Source organism: Talpa europaea (assembly GCF_964194135.1).
Source record: "Talpa europaea genome assembly, chromosome: 12".
NCBI lineage: Eukaryota > Metazoa > Chordata > Mammalia > Eulipotyphla > Talpidae > Talpa > Talpa europaea.
Window position 1 is genome coordinate 40,520,463 of NC_140079.1, and position 18,737 is coordinate 40,539,199.

The following is an 18,737-nucleotide window of genomic DNA, read 5'->3' on the forward strand; positions in this document are numbered from 1 at the left end:
TAGACATGCTGCTGACCAAAGAATGGGGAAGGGGCTGGGTCTACAAATGAATAAATCAAGAAGGAAGTGAGGCTTCCGTTGGGCTGCAGCCCTTTAGTCCTCTTTCTTTTCAGGCCGAAATGCATCTATCTTCTGGGCAAAGGTTTCAGCCACAAGCAGGGGGAAGACCAGAGAGGCGTCGGCATAGACCTGCAGAGGGGACCCAAATGAGCCATACGACCCTGTGGCAGCAGCCTGGGAGACCCAGCACCCCTGCTAGCTGACCAGCTCTCACCTTGACAGGCTGTGCATCCATCCGAATCTTGCCCCAGGAGACAGCTTCATCTGGCCGGGCACCCGAGTCAGAGCCATCAAACTCCTGGGCCGTGTTGATATAGACCGCGTAGTCCGCCCCGTTACGCTGTGGGAGGGGCAGGGCAGCCAGTCACAAGAGGGAGACAAAGAGGCAGGGCACTGTAGGTAGAAAGGCTAACAGCTATGTCCTAGATGAAAGAAGCCCTCGCTAGCCCCTGGCTCCAAGGAAGGGGCCCAAGTCAACTGGATGGATGGGGGTTGCTGAGCAGATGATGGGCAACATTTCTCCAAATCTACCACCTTCATAGCAACAACCTTCCTCATCTCAGCAGGAGTTACCACCCACCTCTGCATCCCTACCCAGGTCCTAGCCCCATCTACTCATAGGGACCCCACATTTGTTCCCCTCACAGCAGCCACAGGGTATCTGTGAGCACACAAGTTGCAACCCTCAAGGCCCTACAGGTTTGCCTGTCACCTCCCACTGGCCTAGTTGTTCCTTGACTTACTTCTGGTACCTCAGAGCCTTTGCACCATCTGTTCCCTCTGCTAGGGACAATCACATGGCTCATGAGAAGTACTTGCCAAAAACCTCTGTTCACACTTCCTGGGTCACATTTCCCAGGAAGGCTTCCCTTTTTTTGCACAGTGCCCCTTTTTATTATGTCCTTATTTTCTCCATAGCAGTAACTGCCACCTGACTTGGTACTGTCTCCCCAACTAGAATGGTAACATGTATAAAGGTATATAGGTGTGTGCCAAGAGGGCTTGCAAACCTTAGGCAGTTCTAATACACTGCTGTCTCCCTTGCACATGGTATTGGCCCAACAGGCACATCGGCATAGCAAGCCACCCCCACTACAGACCACACACACTGCATCCCCACTCACCATGAGGTTGGCATTGGCAATATGGTGCTTGACCACACCCCCACCCAAGATGATCATGCCAGAGCGTTTGGCGAAAATGGCCTGTGTGTTGATGAGCCTCAGGTCTGGAGGGGAAAGGCTGTGTCAGGATGTGGGCCCAATCACCCTTCCTCCCTGCTCCGTAGTGGCACTGGCACCTCACCCTCAATGATGTCCAGGACCAGGCCTGGATTCTTGTAGGAATGGAAGAAGATCATGTCACCCAAGGAGCCATCTGTGAGTGCTGGGCTCAACACGGGGATGTGGTTCTGGGGAAAGACAAGACAATGGCTGGAGCTGAGCCCAGTGGAGGAAGCCTGGTCCCATCCTAATAGCATCCCCTCCCCTGCCTGAATGTGGTCAGGATGTTAACTTCTCTGTTTCCACAATTGTAAAATGGGGATAGAAAGAACACCTCCCTCACAGATAAGGCATATGCAAGAAAATCCACATAAAATACATAAGGAATGGCAGATAACACACAGGCCATTTTTGCCAAAATACATAAGAATGGTAGCTCCTGGGCCTCCCTGGTGGCACCAGTGATTAAGTCTCAGCACTATGAAGCTATCAGCAGCCACTGCAGCATGAGTTCGATCCCCGGCCAGGGAGCTAACCCACATGGTGCAGCAGACCTCTCCTTTCTTGCCCGCTGCTCCCCTCAGCAGTGTATTTCAGTAGATCCACCTGTTCTCCTCACTCTGTTTCTGGGGAATCCTCTCACCCCACTGCACCTCTGGCTAACCCCAGGTCTTGTATGCATAAATAAATAAATCTTAAAAAAAAAAATGGTAGCTCCTATTATTTCAATTGCTGGGTCTCACAGCCTCTGAGGAACATGAGGCTATACCAGACTCCATGGGAACATTCACCTCGCCATCAATGTTCCCAGGTAATCTAGAGCCTAGACCACATTCAGTAGCTGCGTAACTTCACACAAACTGCCTTCTGAGATTGAGGTTCCTCACCTAAGAGTGAGGATGATAAAAAATAATAAACCCAGCTGACTGAAGATGAAATAATACATGCCAAGGCTTGTCATTTCTGCCCCCAACCACCCCTTACCTTCTGGGCCCAGTAATACACTGAATCTGGGTTGTTGATCTCCTTGCCAAGTCGGGCGATCATCTTAGAAGGTGTCCATTTCACACCCTGGGAGGAAACATGGGGTTCAGTCAGCAGTGCCTCCCTGACTCCATCATGCTCTACCCCCCACCTCCATTGCTCCACCTCTGTGTTCTGCTCCAGCACCATCTGGTCCAGAATAGGCATCAACCAGTCCTCAAACTTGCAGTAATTGTCATTGGGCACCAGCAGGTTCCCGATCCTGGGGACAGGAGGCAAGTGGGAGCCCAGGACCCTTAGCTCAGCTCCCCACCCAGCACCACTCCGGGCCCCTACCTGTTGATCCCATTCTCACGAAGCTCCTTCCCCCTGAGGCTGAACTCGCCTAAGTATGTGGGTGCCAGGCACTTGATGAGATCCTCCTCCACACCCCCGGCTGTGGTCACCAAGACGTCCACCTACAGTCACAAGACAGTGAAGTTGACCCAGGAAAGGGGCTTCTGCCCACATACCAGGCAGAACCCAATTCTCATCCAGGCCCATCCTGATGGTCCATCCATCAGGAGTCCCCACTGGAAGTTGGGGGAACTCTGCTGCAAAGCAAAACTCCATGCTGTTACTCTGCTTAATACTGATCCATATCAACCTATCTCACTTAGATAACCAATGAGACCCTGAGAGGCCAAGGCCACAGCCCCACCCGGTCCCCACCATGTTGTGTTGCACGAGGTAACGGATGGTCTCACGGATGCCTGAACTGATGAGGTTGGAGGTGTAGCCCAGGAAAATGGTGCAGCCAGTGAGTGGGCGGAGACTCTGGGTCAGGTCTGCGTGATGGTCTTCATCCTGTGACAGGGGCTCCAGCTTCTTCTCTATCTAGACGTAAGGGCCAAGTCCAGTTAACCTCTGACCCCAAACTCCAGTCCTAGGATCCCAAATGAGTTTCTGTCTTAGTCAGACTACACCCCTAGGTTCTGCCCGCCCAGAGATATGGGACCAGACCGCTTCTGCCTGAGCCAGGGAAGAAACGTCCCTGTGCGGGCTCGGCCCACTTCACAGTCGGAACCTCAGGGAACAAGCCAGGGATTTGCCCCCTTTCAAGAATCTAAGAGCATCTCCTTTGCAGGTCCAGGCCCCTTTCGCAGTGAGAAGAGCAAATCCAAGATCCCCTTACGATCTGTGCGCCTCCTTCAACCAAGCGGATCACCGGATCCGCCCATTCGGAAACACTTCCACACGTTTTCTATAACCCACCTGCCATTTAGAAACAGTTCCCACCCCATCTAGACACTACGATACCGATACTGGGGAACGACGTCCCCTTCAAAGCACACAAACGCCCGCCTAGGATGGACCCCGCCCACCTCCAACAATTGGACCGCCCCAACGAAGGACAAGCCTCCTTCCTCAGGGAAACCCCGCCCCGGCCGGTACCGCGGTGGCGTTTCTGGAGGCTACGCCCCCTCGACCCAGGAAGTCCCGCCCCAACTCTCACCATGGCGTTAACTTGCTGCACTGCGCGCCCGAAGTTTGTGGCCTGGAAGCCGGTGGTGCTGTAGGCCTCCAACAGCGCGCGGTAGTCCACGCCGCGGTTGAAGTCGTAGCCCCGGACCTGGGCGCTCTCGGTCGGCAGCGCTGAGCTGTGCTTTAGCACAGCGGCCAGTGCCGCCGCAGGCGCCTTCCCCTCCCGGGGATCCTCCATGCTCCTGCGGCCGCACAGCCAGGTTAGAGCTGCCCCAGGATGGGCTTCTGCGGCCTTGAAACACCAAGCCCCGGCTTAGTGTTCTCTACAAGAGCGCAGGAAATCAGGCTCCGGTAAAGCTGGGGAGGACGCAGGAAGTACTTAGTCACATGACCCTCTTTGAGCGGGTGCGCGGCCATCTTTGCGTGTGTGTTCCGTGTACGGAAGCCTGGAGGAGCCTATTTTCCTTTGTCACGTGTTTTCATCTTTGGTAGACTTTAGAACCCTGCTTTTACAGCCGCCTGCTGGAAACTCAACGCATTGCACGGCGCTTGCCTGTTCGTGTCTGTCTCCAAGAGAGATGTCTTCCTAGATACTGCCCTTGGACAGGAATTAAGTCATCAGGTAGTGTCAGACCGTTTCTGTCTTTTAGAGTCTCTTGTCAAATGGGATAATGACTCCTTTTGGTGCTTATCAAGTCTCCAGAGGCTCCACATGATGTAGGCCTCCAGCCTGTAGGCCTCTATATCTTTCCCTGGTAGAAGTAGCTGTCACTTCCTCTAGGAAGCCTTCCCTGACCTTCCTCTGGGTAAAGGACCTCCTCTGGGATCTAACACATCGCTTTTCCTCCAGAACAACTGTGAGACCCTCGGGAATGGGGTCTATCTCTTGGGCCCCCTTAACCATCATGCATAGCATCTGGTTCAGATGGGACCCCTTTAGAAATGCAAATCAAAACTACAATGAGATACCATCTTATACCAGTGAGAATGGCACATATTTAAAAAACTAGCAGCAACAAATGTTGGCAAGGATGTGGAGAAAAAGGAACTCTCCTGCACTGCTGGTGGAATGCAAAATGGTCCAACCACTATGGAAAGCTGTGTGGAGATTCCTCAACCTACTAAAGATAGAGCTTCCATATGATCCAGCAATTCCACTCCTAGGTATTCACCCAAAGGACACAGAAACATTAATTCAAAGGGCACCTGCACCCCTTTGTTTATAGCAGCACTATTTATAATAGCTAAGCTATGGAAACAACCCAAATGCCCAAAAATAGATGACTGGATCAAGATGTGGTACATATACACAATGGAATATTACTCAGCATTCAAAAAGATAAACTCATGCAATTTGCAGCAACATGGATGGTGCTGGAAGGGATCATGCTCAGCGAAATAAGCCAGAAAGAAAAAGAAAAATATCGGATGGATGGTCTCACTCATAGCAGGAATTTAGAAAACCTAAATAAGGGACAAGGAAAAAGACCAATTATAATAAAGAAAAAGTCAAAATCAACAAGCAACTATATACCAGAGACACACTAGAGGGTTGGGGGGTAGGCATTAGGGACAAATAAGGGGGGTGGGAATTGTACGGGGAATATAACCAAAATGAAAATGCATACATTATGCAAAAATGAAAAATGATGTAAGAATTATATAAAATATAAAAAAAAGGAACCCTTTAATCACTCACTCTACAATTTATGAATCTATATTATATGATGGTGTCTGCAGGGCACTGTCTATAAAAGATGTGGACTCTGCTCTCTTGGAGCCCACAGTTTGGGGAGATAGTTAACAACCATGGCTAGTGCTATTCAGGATTTAAACAGGGTAATGCTTGAATGTTTTGGATTGGGGTGGATGGAGGGGTTGGTGATCATAGTTGGAGGGACAGGTGGCTAGGAAATTACACCAAGAAGGTAACATGTGAGCCAAGTCCAGAAAGCCAAAAAGACTGCAAATGTGACAATCTAAGAGAGGCCATTTCCCCAGCTCCCCTCATTGGGAGAAAGACTAGGCAGTGCAGTCTCTTAGGCTGGAAATGAGCCTACTTAAGGAAGAACAGAACATCCTCCTTGACATCCTTTACAGTCCCCATGACCTCCATGCTAGATCCCTTCCCTCCACTTTATCTCCCAGCTGTGGCCAGAGCTTGTTAAACATAAACACATCATAACATCACACTTTGTTAAAACTTTCTAACACTGGCTTCTGTCTACGAGTAAAATACAGGCTCTTTACCATGCTCTTGGAGGATACTAACTTCCCTGCTCTCACACTTCTCTTCCACCTTCACATACTCCCTCACTGTTCTAAAACCCACCAGCTCTTTCCTAGTCAAGGGATTAGTATCCTAAAAGTTTTGGAGGCAAATAAAAAGGTGTGTTTGTTTAGGAGTCTATGACTTGCAATTTGGGGTGCACAGATTTAGTCAGAAGTTTAAAATGTACCTGGAGAAGGGATAAATTTAGGGGGTCTCATGGAAGGAAAAGAGGAAGATGAGGTGAGCAGTTAAAGAAAAAAATTGATTATTATAACGGAGGCCTCCCTGGTGGCACAAGGGGTTAAGCACAGCACTGTGAAGCTACCCACAGCCTCTGCAGCACAAGTTCCATCCCTGGCCAGGGAGCTACCCACATGGCACAGCAGACATCTCCTGATTCAACCACTGCTCCCTTCAGCAGTGTATTTCAGTCAGTCTGCCTGTTCTGTTGCCTGCTCCGTCTCTGGTGGATCCTCTCACCTCCCATACCTCTGGCCTGTACCCCAGCTCTTGTACACATAAATAAATAAATCTTTAAAAAAAAAGGAATTGATTATTACTAAGTAACTTTATTACTTTAAAGGTAAATTTTTTTTGAACTTTTTTTTCACAGCCATTCTTTTTTTTTTTTTTTAAGATTTATTTATTTATACAAGCACTGGGTACAGTCAGAAGCACAGGAGGGTGAGAGAATTCGCCAGAGCCAGAGCGGGGAGCAGAGCAGGCAGAAGGACCGAAGTACACTGCTGAGGGGAGCAGCGGGTGGCAGGAGAGGTCTGCGCGCCATGCGGGACCCTCCTCTTGTGGCCGGGGAGCAGCCGGGGATCGAACCGGCGCTGCAGAGGCTGCGGGCAGCTTCGCAACCCCGTGCTCAACTGCTGCGCCACCAGGGAGGCCCAACTTTATTACTTTAATTGGTTACCAATTCTACTCTCTGGCAAAAAGTATACAATCATCAGTTCTCAAACAGTTGTTTACTTGATGATTTCTTAAAACAATTGCTTTCCTGCCCAGTCCAAAGTTCTTTATCCCAGTACAAACAAGATGGGTAATGCAGTTTCTCTGTATTACCTAGCTGGCTCCACCTTAAAAATGGCTTCACAGGGCCTCCCTGGTGGCACCAGGGGTTGGGACACAGCCTGTGAGGCTGGCTCGAAGCCACTGCAATGAGTTCAATCCTGGTCAGGGAACTGCCTACATGGCGCAGCGGACCTCTCCTGGCTCACCCACTGCTCCCCTCAGCAGTGTGTTTCGGTCACTCTGCCTGTTCTGTTCCCCACTCTGTCTCTGGTGAATCCTTTCACCCCCGCCCCCCTGCACCTCTGCCCTGTACCCCAGTTCTTGTATGCATAAATAAATGGATCTTTTTTAAAAAATGTTTCTACAGACTTCAGCTTTGTGATTGGATGATGCATCTGCGGCTCTCTGCCAGGAACACACCCTGTTCCAGCTCCTTTTCTGGGCCCCAGTCCAAATGTCACCTCCTCCAAAAGACAGACCTTGACTACTCTCTCAACTTTACCTTCTTTTTTGTTATCTTTCATGGCACTTAATAAATTTGTTATTGTCCATTCCTCCCTGGTTAGAAATGGCAGCAGCTTTGTGAGGGCAGGGTTATCTGGTCTTACTGCTGTTTGTTTGTTTGCTTGAAGATTTACTTATTTTTTTAATGCATGGAAGAGCTAAGCAAGAGGTACAGGGCAAGAGAGGATTCACCTGAAACAGAGTGGGGAGCAGAATGGGGATTTACAAAATATACTGCTAAGGGAAGCAGAGAGCCAGACAGGAGAAATCTGCTGAGCCATGTGAGATCTCCCTGGTGGGGGATCTAACTTAGGTCATCACAGTGATAGCACTGAGACTTAACCCCTAGGCCACTAGGGAGGCCCCTGCTGTTCTTTTTACTGTGCTCAGTGCTGGCATGCTGGTATAGATGCTAAATGAACAAACATACACAAGGTGATTAGGGTAATCCATAAGGAATGAAGTTAAAGAGAGGTTGATAAATGGATTCAGAGGGCAGAAGATGCCAAAATGGTCAGGGAACTGTTGTAAGGAAGGTGGGTTGATGCTAACAGGTTGGGAAACCATCAGAGAGTTGTTTAGTTTTGTTTTTTTAAGATTTATTTATTTATCCATACAAGCACTGGGTACAGTCAGAAGTGCAGGAGGGTGAGAGAATTCACCAGAGCCAGAGCGGGCAGCAGAACAGGCAGACTGATGAAACACACTGCTGAGGGGAGCAGCGGGTGCGGCAGGAGAGCTCTACGCACCATGTGGGACCCTCGCCGGTGGCTGGGGATCAAGCTGTCGCTGCAGAGGCTGTGGGCAGCTTAGCAGCCCAGCACTGAACGGCTGCGCCACCAGGGGAGGCCCCATCAGGGAGTTTTAAAAGAGCACTGAGAAGGCCTCCCTGGTGGCGCAGCGGTTGAGCGCTGGGTTGCGAAGCCGCCTGTAGCCTCTGCAGTGCCGGTTCAATCCCCAGCTGCTCCCCGGCCACCGGAGGAGGGTCCCACATGGCGCGCAGACCTCTCCTGCCGCCCGCTGCTCCCCTCAGCAGTGTACTTCGCTCCTTCTGCCTGCTCTGCTCCCCGCTCTGGCTCTGGTGAATTCTCTCACCCTCCCGCGCTTCTGACTGTACCTAGTGCTTTATAAATCTTTTAAAAAAAAAAAAAAAAGCACTGAGAGAGGCCTCCCTGGGAGTGCAAGGGGTGAAAGGGGTGAAGATGCAGCACTATGAAGCTATCAGCAGCCTCTGCAGGCCAGATGCGCAGGAGGGTGAGAAGATTCACCAGAGACAGAGAGGGGAACAGAACAGGCAGAGTGATGAAATACACTGCTGAGGGGAGCAGCGGGCACGACAGGAGAGGTCTGCTGCGCCATGTGGGACCCACACAGGCCGGCTGGGATCGAACCGGTGCTGCAGAGGCTGCAGACAGCTTCACAGTGCGGCGCTCAACTGCCTGCGCCACCAGGAGAGGCCCTGTAATCGAGTTGTTTTTTTTTTTAAATAAAAGATTTATTTATTTATTTATTTATACAAGCACTAGGTACAGTCAGAAGCGCGGGAGGGTGGGAGAATTCACCAGAGCCAGAACAGGGAACAGAACAGGCAGAGTGACGAAATACACTGCTGAGGGGAGCAGCGGGCGGCAGAAGAGGTCTGTCGAGCCATGTGGGACCCTCGCCGGTGGCCGGGGATCGAACCACCATTACAGAGGCTGCGGGCAGCATTACAGAGGCTGCGGGCAGCATCTCAGCCCAGCGCTCAACCGCTGCGCTACCAGGGGAGGCCCTGTAATTGGATTTTTTTTTAAGATTTATTTATGCATACAAGAACTGGGGTACAGGCCAGAGGTGTGGGGGGTGAGAGGATTCACCAGATACAGAGTGGGGAACAGAACAGGCAGACCTACTGAAATACACTGCAGTGGGAGAGCCAGGAGAGGTCTGCTGTGCCATGTGGCTAGCTCCCTGGCCAGGGATCGAACTTGTGCTGCAGTGGCTGCTGATAGCTTCATAGTGCTGTGACTTAACTGCTCGTCCACCAGGGAGTCCCCATAATCAGATTTATTTTTAACAGATTCCATGGCTGCTTTGGGGAGAGCAGGTGCAGGGAAGTAGAAGGACAGGGGAGACCAAGGCAAGGAGGGCACACTGGTCCAGGGAGTAGAGATGGCATGGGACCAGGTAGTACCAACATGGTAGAAAGAAGTGACCAACTTGAGAACCTAATTTGAAAGTTGAGCTGATGACTCTTGAGAATGATTAGATGTAGGGACACAGAAAGAGAAGAATGAAAGAGTTCAAGATTTGGGCCAGGGCAGTTGGGTTGATGGTGGTGAACTTGGGAACAGAAGATCTAGGAGGAAGATGATTCAGAGTCCAGCTTTGGCTGAATTTGAGGAGACAGATGTGATGGACCATCACAGGAGGCAGAAAGATCCTTGGAGTTTTGAGGTCAGAGAATGGGTAGGATGGGGACACTGGAAACCATCAGCATAAGCATGTGGACTATCATTTGTAGATGAAATCCCCTGGGGGTGCTGAATATAGACTGACAGGAGTGACAGGGCTGGAGTCTGGAGAAAACTCTGTATATTGGGGGACAAAGAAACTGGCAAAAGAGAAGTGGTGGGCTTAGCAGAAATCAAGGGTCATACCAGGGTCCCCCCGTACCCCCAGCCAAATCTTTCAGCCTGCAGGGACCCAGGTGCCATGTGACAACAGGGCAGCACCCGGCCCCTTGGGACAGGGGCCCCCTCCACTAAGGCAGCTGCTGCTGCCACTGGTGACATTTCGCTCCATGAGCATCCTGGCTTCAAAGTCTCCACAGGGGTTGGGGAAGGACACTGGAGGGGGTTGGAGAGGCCAGGCCAGTGAGTGGAGGGAGCCAGAGCAAGAGCAGGGCCGCTGGAGGACTGAGCAGTCAGGTCGAGTCCTCAGCTGAGGTATGTGGTCCTGATGGGGGTTGGGGAGCAGCCACCCCCATCCCACAGTCCCCAGGAGACACAGGGGACATACAGGGACCTCAGGTGACCCTGAGGCTTGGGGTCTGGGGTCAAACCCACTGCCTATGGACATGCTTACCCTCCTCCAGATGTCTGGCAAGGTGGCCATTGGGACTGACATCGGGCAGGCCCGGCGGGCTGTGGAACAGCTGCGGATGGAGGCAGGCATCGACCGAGTAAAGGTGAGGGCTGGGGTAAGGTGGGCATGCTTGGGTCGGAGATCAGGTGGATAAGCTGGGCTCTGACTAACTGGGCTGCCCTGCAGGTATCCAAGGCGGCTGCTGATCTGCTGCAGTTCTGCACAGAGCAGGCCAAGAGCGATCCCTTCCTTGTGGGCATCCCTGCTGCCACCAACCCCTTCAAGGAGAAGAAGCCCTGTGCCATCCTGTGACCTTGATGACCCAGGGGACCTCAATAAACATGAAGTGAATCTCTCCAGGGCATGGCTCAGCTGGGCTACAATGGGGAGCATAGAGGGCACAGGGGGAGTGCATGCTTGTGGGAGTCAAGTATACACTTAGTCCAGCCTCCCTTCCCACCCACTCAGAGTCATGGCCATAGTGGCACACATGACCTGGGCTGTCCAAGGAAGAACACAGCCCTGCACCTAGGGGGTGGCATTAGCAAGTCCCCTCTCACACTGCCAAAACATAGCTCAGGTCAGAGTCCCTGTTTACTCGTCACATACCCACATATGATCATTCAGACACCATAATACAAACAGGTACCCACATGTGATAATCTCACCCTTCCTTATACACACCTACCTCAAATGCACAGACATGCATATACATGCAGGGTTACCCCAAACCCACCTCCAAACCCATCTCCCAGGTGACACGCTCAGCTGCAGAAATGCTCTTAGATGGGCACAGGTACGCCTAGACATAGCCATGACTATCTCAGAAGCTGCTGAGACACAGTCACAAATGAGTCCCCAGATCCCAGCCCCAAGCAGACTCAGGCAGCATCCTTGGGGAAGACCAGAGCACCAACATATCAGGTTTATTTCTCCTTCCCACTCAATAGAAAGCAGGAATCCGAATCATAATACAGGGCCCCAAAGCAGGGGAGCAGTCCTCTGGGCAGGGGGACACAACACCAACCTCCCCTCCTGTGGCCTGGGACCCTGCCCCACCATGGTACAGACTTCTTGTGTCCTAGGCCCATGTGGGCAGGCAGAGGCAGCACCAACGTTGGGGAGGTTTCCCCTGAGAACAAAGCCTGAGGATCAGTCAGCCAGCAGGCAGATCCACATCCACTCCATCAGCTCAGGCCTGCAGCCTCCAGACTTCCAGTGACAGGCCCCCAGAGGCAGCCACCACCAGATTGCCCTCAGCACATATCTGTGAAGGGAAGGACACCAGGAGTCAGGGGCACTCTGGGCAGCTGAGCAAGGCACAGAGGGCAGGGCCTTACCCCATTCAGCACATTGTGGTGGCTTCGAGTACAGATGGTCCTTGGTGGGTCTGTGGGCACATGTATCTAGTGAGAAGCAAAGAGTGAAGGTCAGGACCTCCAACTGTGGGGGTGGGGTATGGATATGGCCAATCCAGGGGTCTTACCCGGATGCTCTTATCAGTGGATGTGGTATACAAAGCCCCCAGTGAGTGCTTGATCCCTGTGATCTGAGATCTGTGGCCCACATCAAAGGACTGCAGGAGGGAGGGACAAGAAACACTCAGGCATGGCTCTCAGGGCCAGCCCCACCACCACCACCACCCTGGTATCAAAGGGCCAAGGAGAGACAAGCAGGGCCCTGGCAGACCCGGACAAGCTGGAAGGAGCCATCACGATTGGCAAATACGTGCAGCAAGCCCTGGTTGTCTCCAGCCCAGAGTTGGGGCTCCTGGTAGGACATGCAAAGCAGGTAGGAGTCCAGCTGTGGAAGGGACATGGGTTGAAGCAGCTCAGGCTGGGCCTAGCCACACAGAAGCCCTGGTCCCAAAGGGTTCCAAAGGAGAGCCCACCTGCAGCCGCTGCAGGACGCTGTTGGTCCGGCGGTCAAACACTACAAGGGTGTGATCCTCGCTGCCCGAGATGATATGCCGGTCGTCCGCCAGCAGCGCCAGCACAGCACTAGAGTGCAGCCGCCGGCTCTTCAGCAGGACCGGGCCGGCTTTGTGGACAATGGGCAGGATGGGGCGACATCACAGCCTCCACCACTGAGAATTCTGGGCCTCCATTGTACCTGACAAAACTTTCCATCTGCTTCTCCCAAATGCCCCTCCACCCCCATCCTGCAGAATAAAGTCTCTCCTCACCCCAGCTGGATCCAGTCTCCCAGGACCACAAAACCTGTGCCCTCTATCTGCTCCAGTCACGTCTATTCTCAATTCAGATCAGAGTGACCAGACTTTGGCAGATCCCAGCACAAACCACCTAGTCAGCTCAAGGGTCCACCTAGACAAGCTCCCCACACCCACCCAAACACTACCCCTAGCTGTCTGACTAAGGGCACTACTTCAATTAAACAAAATAAGAACAAATAAATAACAGAAAAGACATATACCTGGCAGTGTTCTTTTGTTCTAGGGGATTTTATGTAAACAAACTTATTTAACCCACGATGTTTTATGTCATATCCCATTAACCACATGGGACTGGAGTTGTTAAGATTTTACAGATGGGGAAACCGAGTCAGGATTCTAACCACCTCCAGGGCTATGTGTCCTACCCAAAGCTTCAGGCTCAGAGGCCCCTCCTCTGAGAGTCCTCCATGTTCCTTACCCACCAGTCCATTCCTATCACCACTCAGTCCCATTCCCCAAACTCTACCCCTACACACAGTACCAGACACTCATTGCGCAGTATGGGCTATGTGACTGTCACCCTGGCTAGGCTGTGAGTCTCAACCATCCCCTTTATAAGCATGACCCTGCAGCCCCCAAGCAGCGCTGCTCTCCCCACCTGGTGCCCGAGAGCCCTGGCCCACCTCTGGGGTCGTAGATTGTCACCTTCTTGTCATAGGTGCCCGTCACCAAGATGTCAGGCCGGTAGGACAAGCACAGAACAGCTGCCTTGCCCCTGGGGACATAGGGACCACAGTGCTGGGGCTGGAGTCAGACAGGGCCCTGTTCTCCAGGATCCCCCTGTCCAGGACCCCTCATACTTTATCTCACCAAACTGCTGCCCATCTGCTGCCATGTCCCAGAGTTTCACCGTGCTGTCCCAGGAACCAGAGCACACTCGATGGTCCAGCGCTGCCAAAGACCACACCCAGCCCTGTGGATGGGACCCTTGTGATCATTCCCATTTCACAAGAAACAAAACAGAGTCTAAGGAGGAAGACAACTGTACCCAGAAGACAGAACAAGTAGGCAGTATAAATTAGAGCTTAGGTCAGTGGGTCTGTCTGACTTTAAAGACTAGGACATTTGCACTACCACCCAATGATGTTTCTAAATTAAGTACCAATGGTGGTTTAAGGTCAGATAGTAATATGATTAAGAATGGGGCCTCAGCCTCCCTAGTGGTGCAAGGGGTTAAGCACCACACTATGAAGGAATCTGCAGCCTCTGCAGCACGAGTTCAATCCCCAGCTGGCCAGGGAACAACCCACATGGCGCAGCAGACCTCTGACTGCCCGCTGCTCCCCTCAGCAGTGTATTTCAGTCAATCTGCCTGTTCTGTTCCCCACTCTGTCTCTGGCGAGTCCTCTTACCCCCCTCCATCTCTGGCCTGTACCCCAGCTCCTATATGCACAATGAATAAATCTTTAAAAAAAAAAAAGAAAGAAAGAAAGAATGGGGCCTCGGGCCTCCCTGGTGGCACGGGCGGTTGAGCGCAGCACTGTGAAGCTGTCCGCAGCCTCTGCAGTGCCGGTTTGATCCCCGTGGGCCGCAGACCTTTCCTGTCTCACCCACTGCTCCCCTCAGCCGTGTATTTCAGTCAGTCTGCCTGTTCTGTTCCCCGCTCTGTCTCTGGTGTATCCTCTCACCCCTCGCATCTCTGGTCTGTACCTCAGCTCTTGTATGCATAAATAAACAAATCTTTAAAAAAAAAAAAGATGCATGTTCATTTCATTCATCCTCATACTAAGTGCCCCCAGGACAGAAAGAGAAAGTGAGGCCAAAAAAAGTCACACATCACACCAACAATAGCAGAGCTAGATTTAAACCTGTCAGACCTGGTGCCCAAACCCATGCACTTAGCCAGAGTCCCTCCCAGACCTCGTGTCTCCTACCTGGCCCTTACCTTGTGGGTGCTGTTCTGCTGGGAGCCCAGGGCCTTGACCAGGACCCGACTGGGCTCTGCCCCCAACTGTCGCAGGTCCCACAGATTGACATTGCGATCTCGGGAACCTGACAGACACAGGGTCCCACCCTGGGAAGGGAGTAAGGGGATGTTGTCAGGCTTACCCTGGCCCACCCTCACCTAACCCCCTCCCCCAATTCCTGCCTCACCTGGAGCAGCAGCACGGAGTCAATGGAAGCAAAGTGCCCATCGGCCAGGCAGAAATACTCAGCCCAGCGTCCATCCTCTGCCCAGCGTGACAGGTGCTGCTCTAGCTCAATGCATGCCGCTGGCCAGTCAAAGTCCTCCTCTGTGGGGCACCATGAGCAGGGTTCCCAGATGGCAGGAACCCTGCCACCCACACTGTCTAAGCCCATCTCTGGCTTCCAGGGAGTACAAACTGCAACAGTCTTAGAAGATAGGGCTACCTGTATCCCTCCCACTCCCCTAAGGAGGACCAGCTTCTGGCTTTGGGACCACCAGCCCAACTACCTCCAAGTAGATCTGATTCTCACCAATTTCTGTTTCCAGAAACTGGGGAATTGGAGCCTCAGGGTCACCCAAGCCAGGGGGATATCAACCTCATGATGTTAAGTTCTCCTCCAACTCCTTACTGAGGTCCAGCCTCAGCCCTCAATCCTCAAGCTAGAACTTCATTAACCAATACTTCCTGCCTCAGTCATCTTAACTGGATCCAGGGAAGTGCTTCTCAAACTAGTATCTGTAAACCAGAGAGTTTTGCCAAGGTATAGAACCCAAGTACTGAGTGCAGAGATTCAGTGTTAGAAATGTGGCCCAAGCATTAAGCTATTCAAGAAAGCCCAAACAGTTCAAGTTCCCCAAGTTCTCTTTCCCCCTCCTCCCTCCATCCCTGCCTAGGCTACTGGCTACTGCCTAAAATTCCGGGATACTTGAGAATCAGATCTGTATTGCTGGCATCAGGTATCCCAACCTCTAAACATCAGCCTAGGTTCAAGGGTTTTGAGGCTCACCAATTGCTACCTCAGCATCTAGGTTAGACATAAGAGTTTGAGTAGTCTTGGGTTTAACCTAAGCCCCTAGCATAGATTCTGACAGCCTGAGACTTCAAGTCTCCGTATCAAACACCAGGCAGGAGTCAAGGTCTTAGTACCACCAGAACTCAAGCCTGAGAACCTTGGATACTTTAGATCCTGAGTTGAGAGACCCCAGCTCCCACACAGACTGCCTCAGCCTCAGGACCACAAGTGCCTGTCTCATGGTCCAACCAGAGGTGAGGAGCTTTGCCCCCACCAGTAACTACCTCAGGTGCCTATCAGAGCCAGGACAGCCAGACCCTGCTCCAAAAGCTGTGCTCACAGCACCCCCTTTTCTGCCCCAAGCCTGACTTGGGTGAACAACCCCAGCCCCCAAGCTTGCGCACCTTCCACCACTGGATAGGGCGCGCGTACACGTCGCTGCGCACGTAGCCTCCAGGTGACATGGTCACGCACGAGGTCGCGCAGCGCGTGGCACACGCGCGGCAGGACGTGGAGCACGAGGCGTGCGTCCAGGTAGGCGCAGATTTCGAGCAGCAGCTCCGGGGGAAGACTCAGCAGGCCCGGGACGCCCATGACCGGGCCCTTGGATGCGGCCCGAGACTCCAAGGCTCCAGGCGATGCGGCAGGAGCTGACAGTGGAGGGGCGCGCGGCGGCGCCAGTCCGAGTTGCGGCGGAGTGAGAACACGGGCCACGTAAGCCTCGGCCTGCGAGTCGGGGTCAGGCTCTGGCTCCGATTCGGAGTCATCGTCCCAAGCGCGGGGATAGTCGCGCGGCCCTGGGGGTAGCTCCATGGCGACCGGTGGGCGCGGCCCTGACCGGCCCTGTCAGCTGAGGGCCCCCGCGTCCTGTCTCCTAGGTAGCGCGAGGATACTTCCGGCGCTAGCTGATGATGCTACACTCCCGCCGGAAGTGAGGTGCCCTCGTGGAAACTAGCGTGTTACCCAATTCCCGCTAGTTGGAGGGGTCTGATTTTGCAACGTCCTTTTGCTGAACTCATGTCCCTGGCTCCTGCCTTTATTTGTAAAAAATATTATTTATCCATACAAGAACTGGGTACAGGCCAGAGGTGGGGGGGCAGTGAGAGTGGGGAGCAGAACCGGCGGGGCTACTGACGAACACTGCTGAGGGGAGCAGCAGGCGAGACAGGAGAGGTCTGCCGTGCCATGTGGGTTGCTCCCTGGCCGGTGATGGAACTTGTGCTGCAGTGGCTGCAGATAGCTTGATAGTGCTTTCTTTAAACCCTGCGCCACCAGGGAGGCCCTTCTGCGTTTTTTTAAACATGTATTTGGTAGTGCTCCCGGTTTGAAAAACGCGGCACTATCGCGCAAAGTTCCTTTTCCAATTTGGCAGCCTGTGACACTGGTGACTCCAATGCCTTTCTCCTTCAGAGCCAGAAATACACTGTAGAGGCCACAAACTAACTTACCTAAAATCGTATTGATCTTATTTACTGAAAACCTATTTTGAACCATGTTGTGTTCATCCATAATTCTTGAATACCTGCCTCTTTCCCTCCGGTTGATTCTTCTGATGGCTCTTCGCTCAAACACCATCCCGACAGTGAGACCTTCCTGGAGTACCCTGCCATGACTGTGACCATTCTCTCATGTGCCCACCACACCTTTTCTCTACACTCCCTGCTATACCGTTGTCCATGGGACATGCCATTGTCCTCTTTCTCTGGGGCCCCTACTAAAATGCACACAGCTGCATGAAGTTTGGGTGTCAATTTTTTCGTTTTCCGATAGATGATCCTTGGGCAGTACTGAGCCTTGCACATCCCAGAGCTGACCAATTCCTCATTTGCACAGTAACTCACCCATACACACACACACACACCCCGCCAACATCCCCCGCCCCCAGGTAGAGCACTGGGCTGAGTCTTCTACAAAAACTACAACGATCCAGACTTGCAAGATCAGTCAATGATGACAGAACTGTTACCACTCAATTCAGAATCTGGCAGATGGGGGTTCATAAACCTGAGCTGTAAGGCTAATGGCTGAGTCCCCTCTAGTGAGTTCAGGATGTTTAATGAGCTGTGATTATGCTACAGAGAACACACTGCATGTTATCACATTTAATCTTTGCCTTTCAGATTCACCTTTGCATTTTACAGGGAATTGAGAGGCTTTGGGTTTCCAAGAAATGCGCCTGGTTAGTGCCTGCTTACTTCCCCATTCCCCCAATTTTCCTGGTCTGAGTCCTATGCATCCCCATTTCTAAAGCTTCCCAGGCTCCCCCCTCTTCTGTCAAAGCCGTAGACATAGCAGGCCAGATGGAGACCAAGGGTTTCACAAGAAACTGATCTTTACTCAACAAAGTTCTACACAAGTGGAATCTCACCACACCATCTCAGCACCAATCCCCAGCACAGCACAGTAACAAATGGACAGACCCCGGAGCCCGTGGAGAGGAGGGGATGGGGTACAGGGAGATGTGGTAAACAGGGTGAGAGGGACTGCAGATCCAGGCCAGTTAGGGTCTGCAGCCCCGGGCAGGGGAGAAGATTGAGAAGTTGAAACTTCGTTGTGCAAAAATCAACCAAAAATAAATTAAAAAATTAAATAGATCTCTTTAAAAAAAAAAAAAAAAAAAAAAAAAAAACCTAGAACCAGGCTCTCTCCTTCCATTCCCTGAAGGTGGCTTGAACCCCCCCCCCCCAAAAAAAAAATCCTGGGTGAAGAAAGGGTATTACCAATCCCATCAGACCCATCCACAAACCCCAAGTTCCAGCAGAGGCTGCTCCAAAGAACTGGAATTACCAGAAAATTAAACAATTTTTTTTTAACAAATGGTTCCCAGAGGACCTGCTGGAGTTTCACAGGGGGAAAAACTGTGCTTATGGAATGTGTACCAAGTGCCCCTGGGCACAGAAGCAGGGTCTGACCCTGTCTGAGAAGATACAGGGCTAATGGGGGTGAAAGCCAGGGCCCCAGAGGATGGTTGGAGAAGGTCCCAGAAAAC

The 18,737-nt window shown here is 52.1% G+C and overlaps 3 protein-coding genes across 5 annotated transcripts; 1 reads left to right on the forward strand and 2 right to left on the reverse strand.

The window, feature by feature from the left end:
* Nucleotides 1-16: 16 nt before the first annotated feature.
* DHPS (deoxyhypusine synthase) lies at nt 17-4,068 on the reverse strand. 3 transcript variants are annotated; one of them, XM_084251104.1, is made up of 9 exons: nt 3,763-4,068; nt 2,979-3,143; nt 2,604-2,725; nt 2,433-2,529; nt 2,268-2,354; nt 1,366-1,471; nt 1,185-1,288; nt 275-400; nt 17-189 (listed from the first exon to the last, which is right to left on the reverse strand). In XM_084251104.1, exons 1-9 carry the CDS (start codon nt 3,967-3,969, stop codon nt 94-96), a joined length of 1,110 nt encoding a protein of 369 aa, XP_084107230.1. In that variant the 5' UTR covers nt 3,970-4,068; the 3' UTR covers nt 17-93. The 3 variants fall into 3 exon arrangements, with proteins under 3 accessions (XP_084107230.1, XP_084107231.1, XP_084107232.1); XM_084251105.1 differs by having other exon boundaries at nt 275-324; nt 1,170-1,288; XM_084251106.1 differs by lacking the exon at nt 1,185-1,288 and having other exon boundaries at nt 275-358; nt 1,361-1,471.
* Nucleotides 4,069-10,579: 6,511 nt separating this feature from the next.
* GNG14 (G protein subunit gamma 14) lies at nt 10,580-10,905 on the forward strand (the record flags this gene model as incomplete). The annotated part of the gene is made up of 2 exons (XM_084248862.1): nt 10,580-10,696; nt 10,780-10,905. 2 exons carry the CDS (start codon nt 10,580-10,582, stop codon nt 10,903-10,905), a joined length of 243 nt encoding a protein of 80 aa, XP_084104988.1.
* Nucleotides 10,906-11,785: 880 nt separating this feature from the next.
* On the reverse strand, nt 11,786-16,561 carry FBXW9 (F-box and WD repeat domain containing 9; the record flags this gene model as incomplete). Its single annotated transcript, XM_084249311.1, has 10 exons — nt 11,786-11,860; nt 11,934-11,999; nt 12,080-12,169; nt 12,283-12,396; nt 12,485-12,633; nt 13,450-13,541; nt 13,627-13,739; nt 14,712-14,840; nt 14,921-15,060; nt 16,153-16,561. 10 exons carry the CDS (start codon nt 16,559-16,561, stop codon nt 11,786-11,788), a joined length of 1,377 nt encoding a protein of 458 aa, XP_084105437.1.
* Between the last annotated feature and the right edge of the window lie 2,176 nt (nt 16,562-18,737).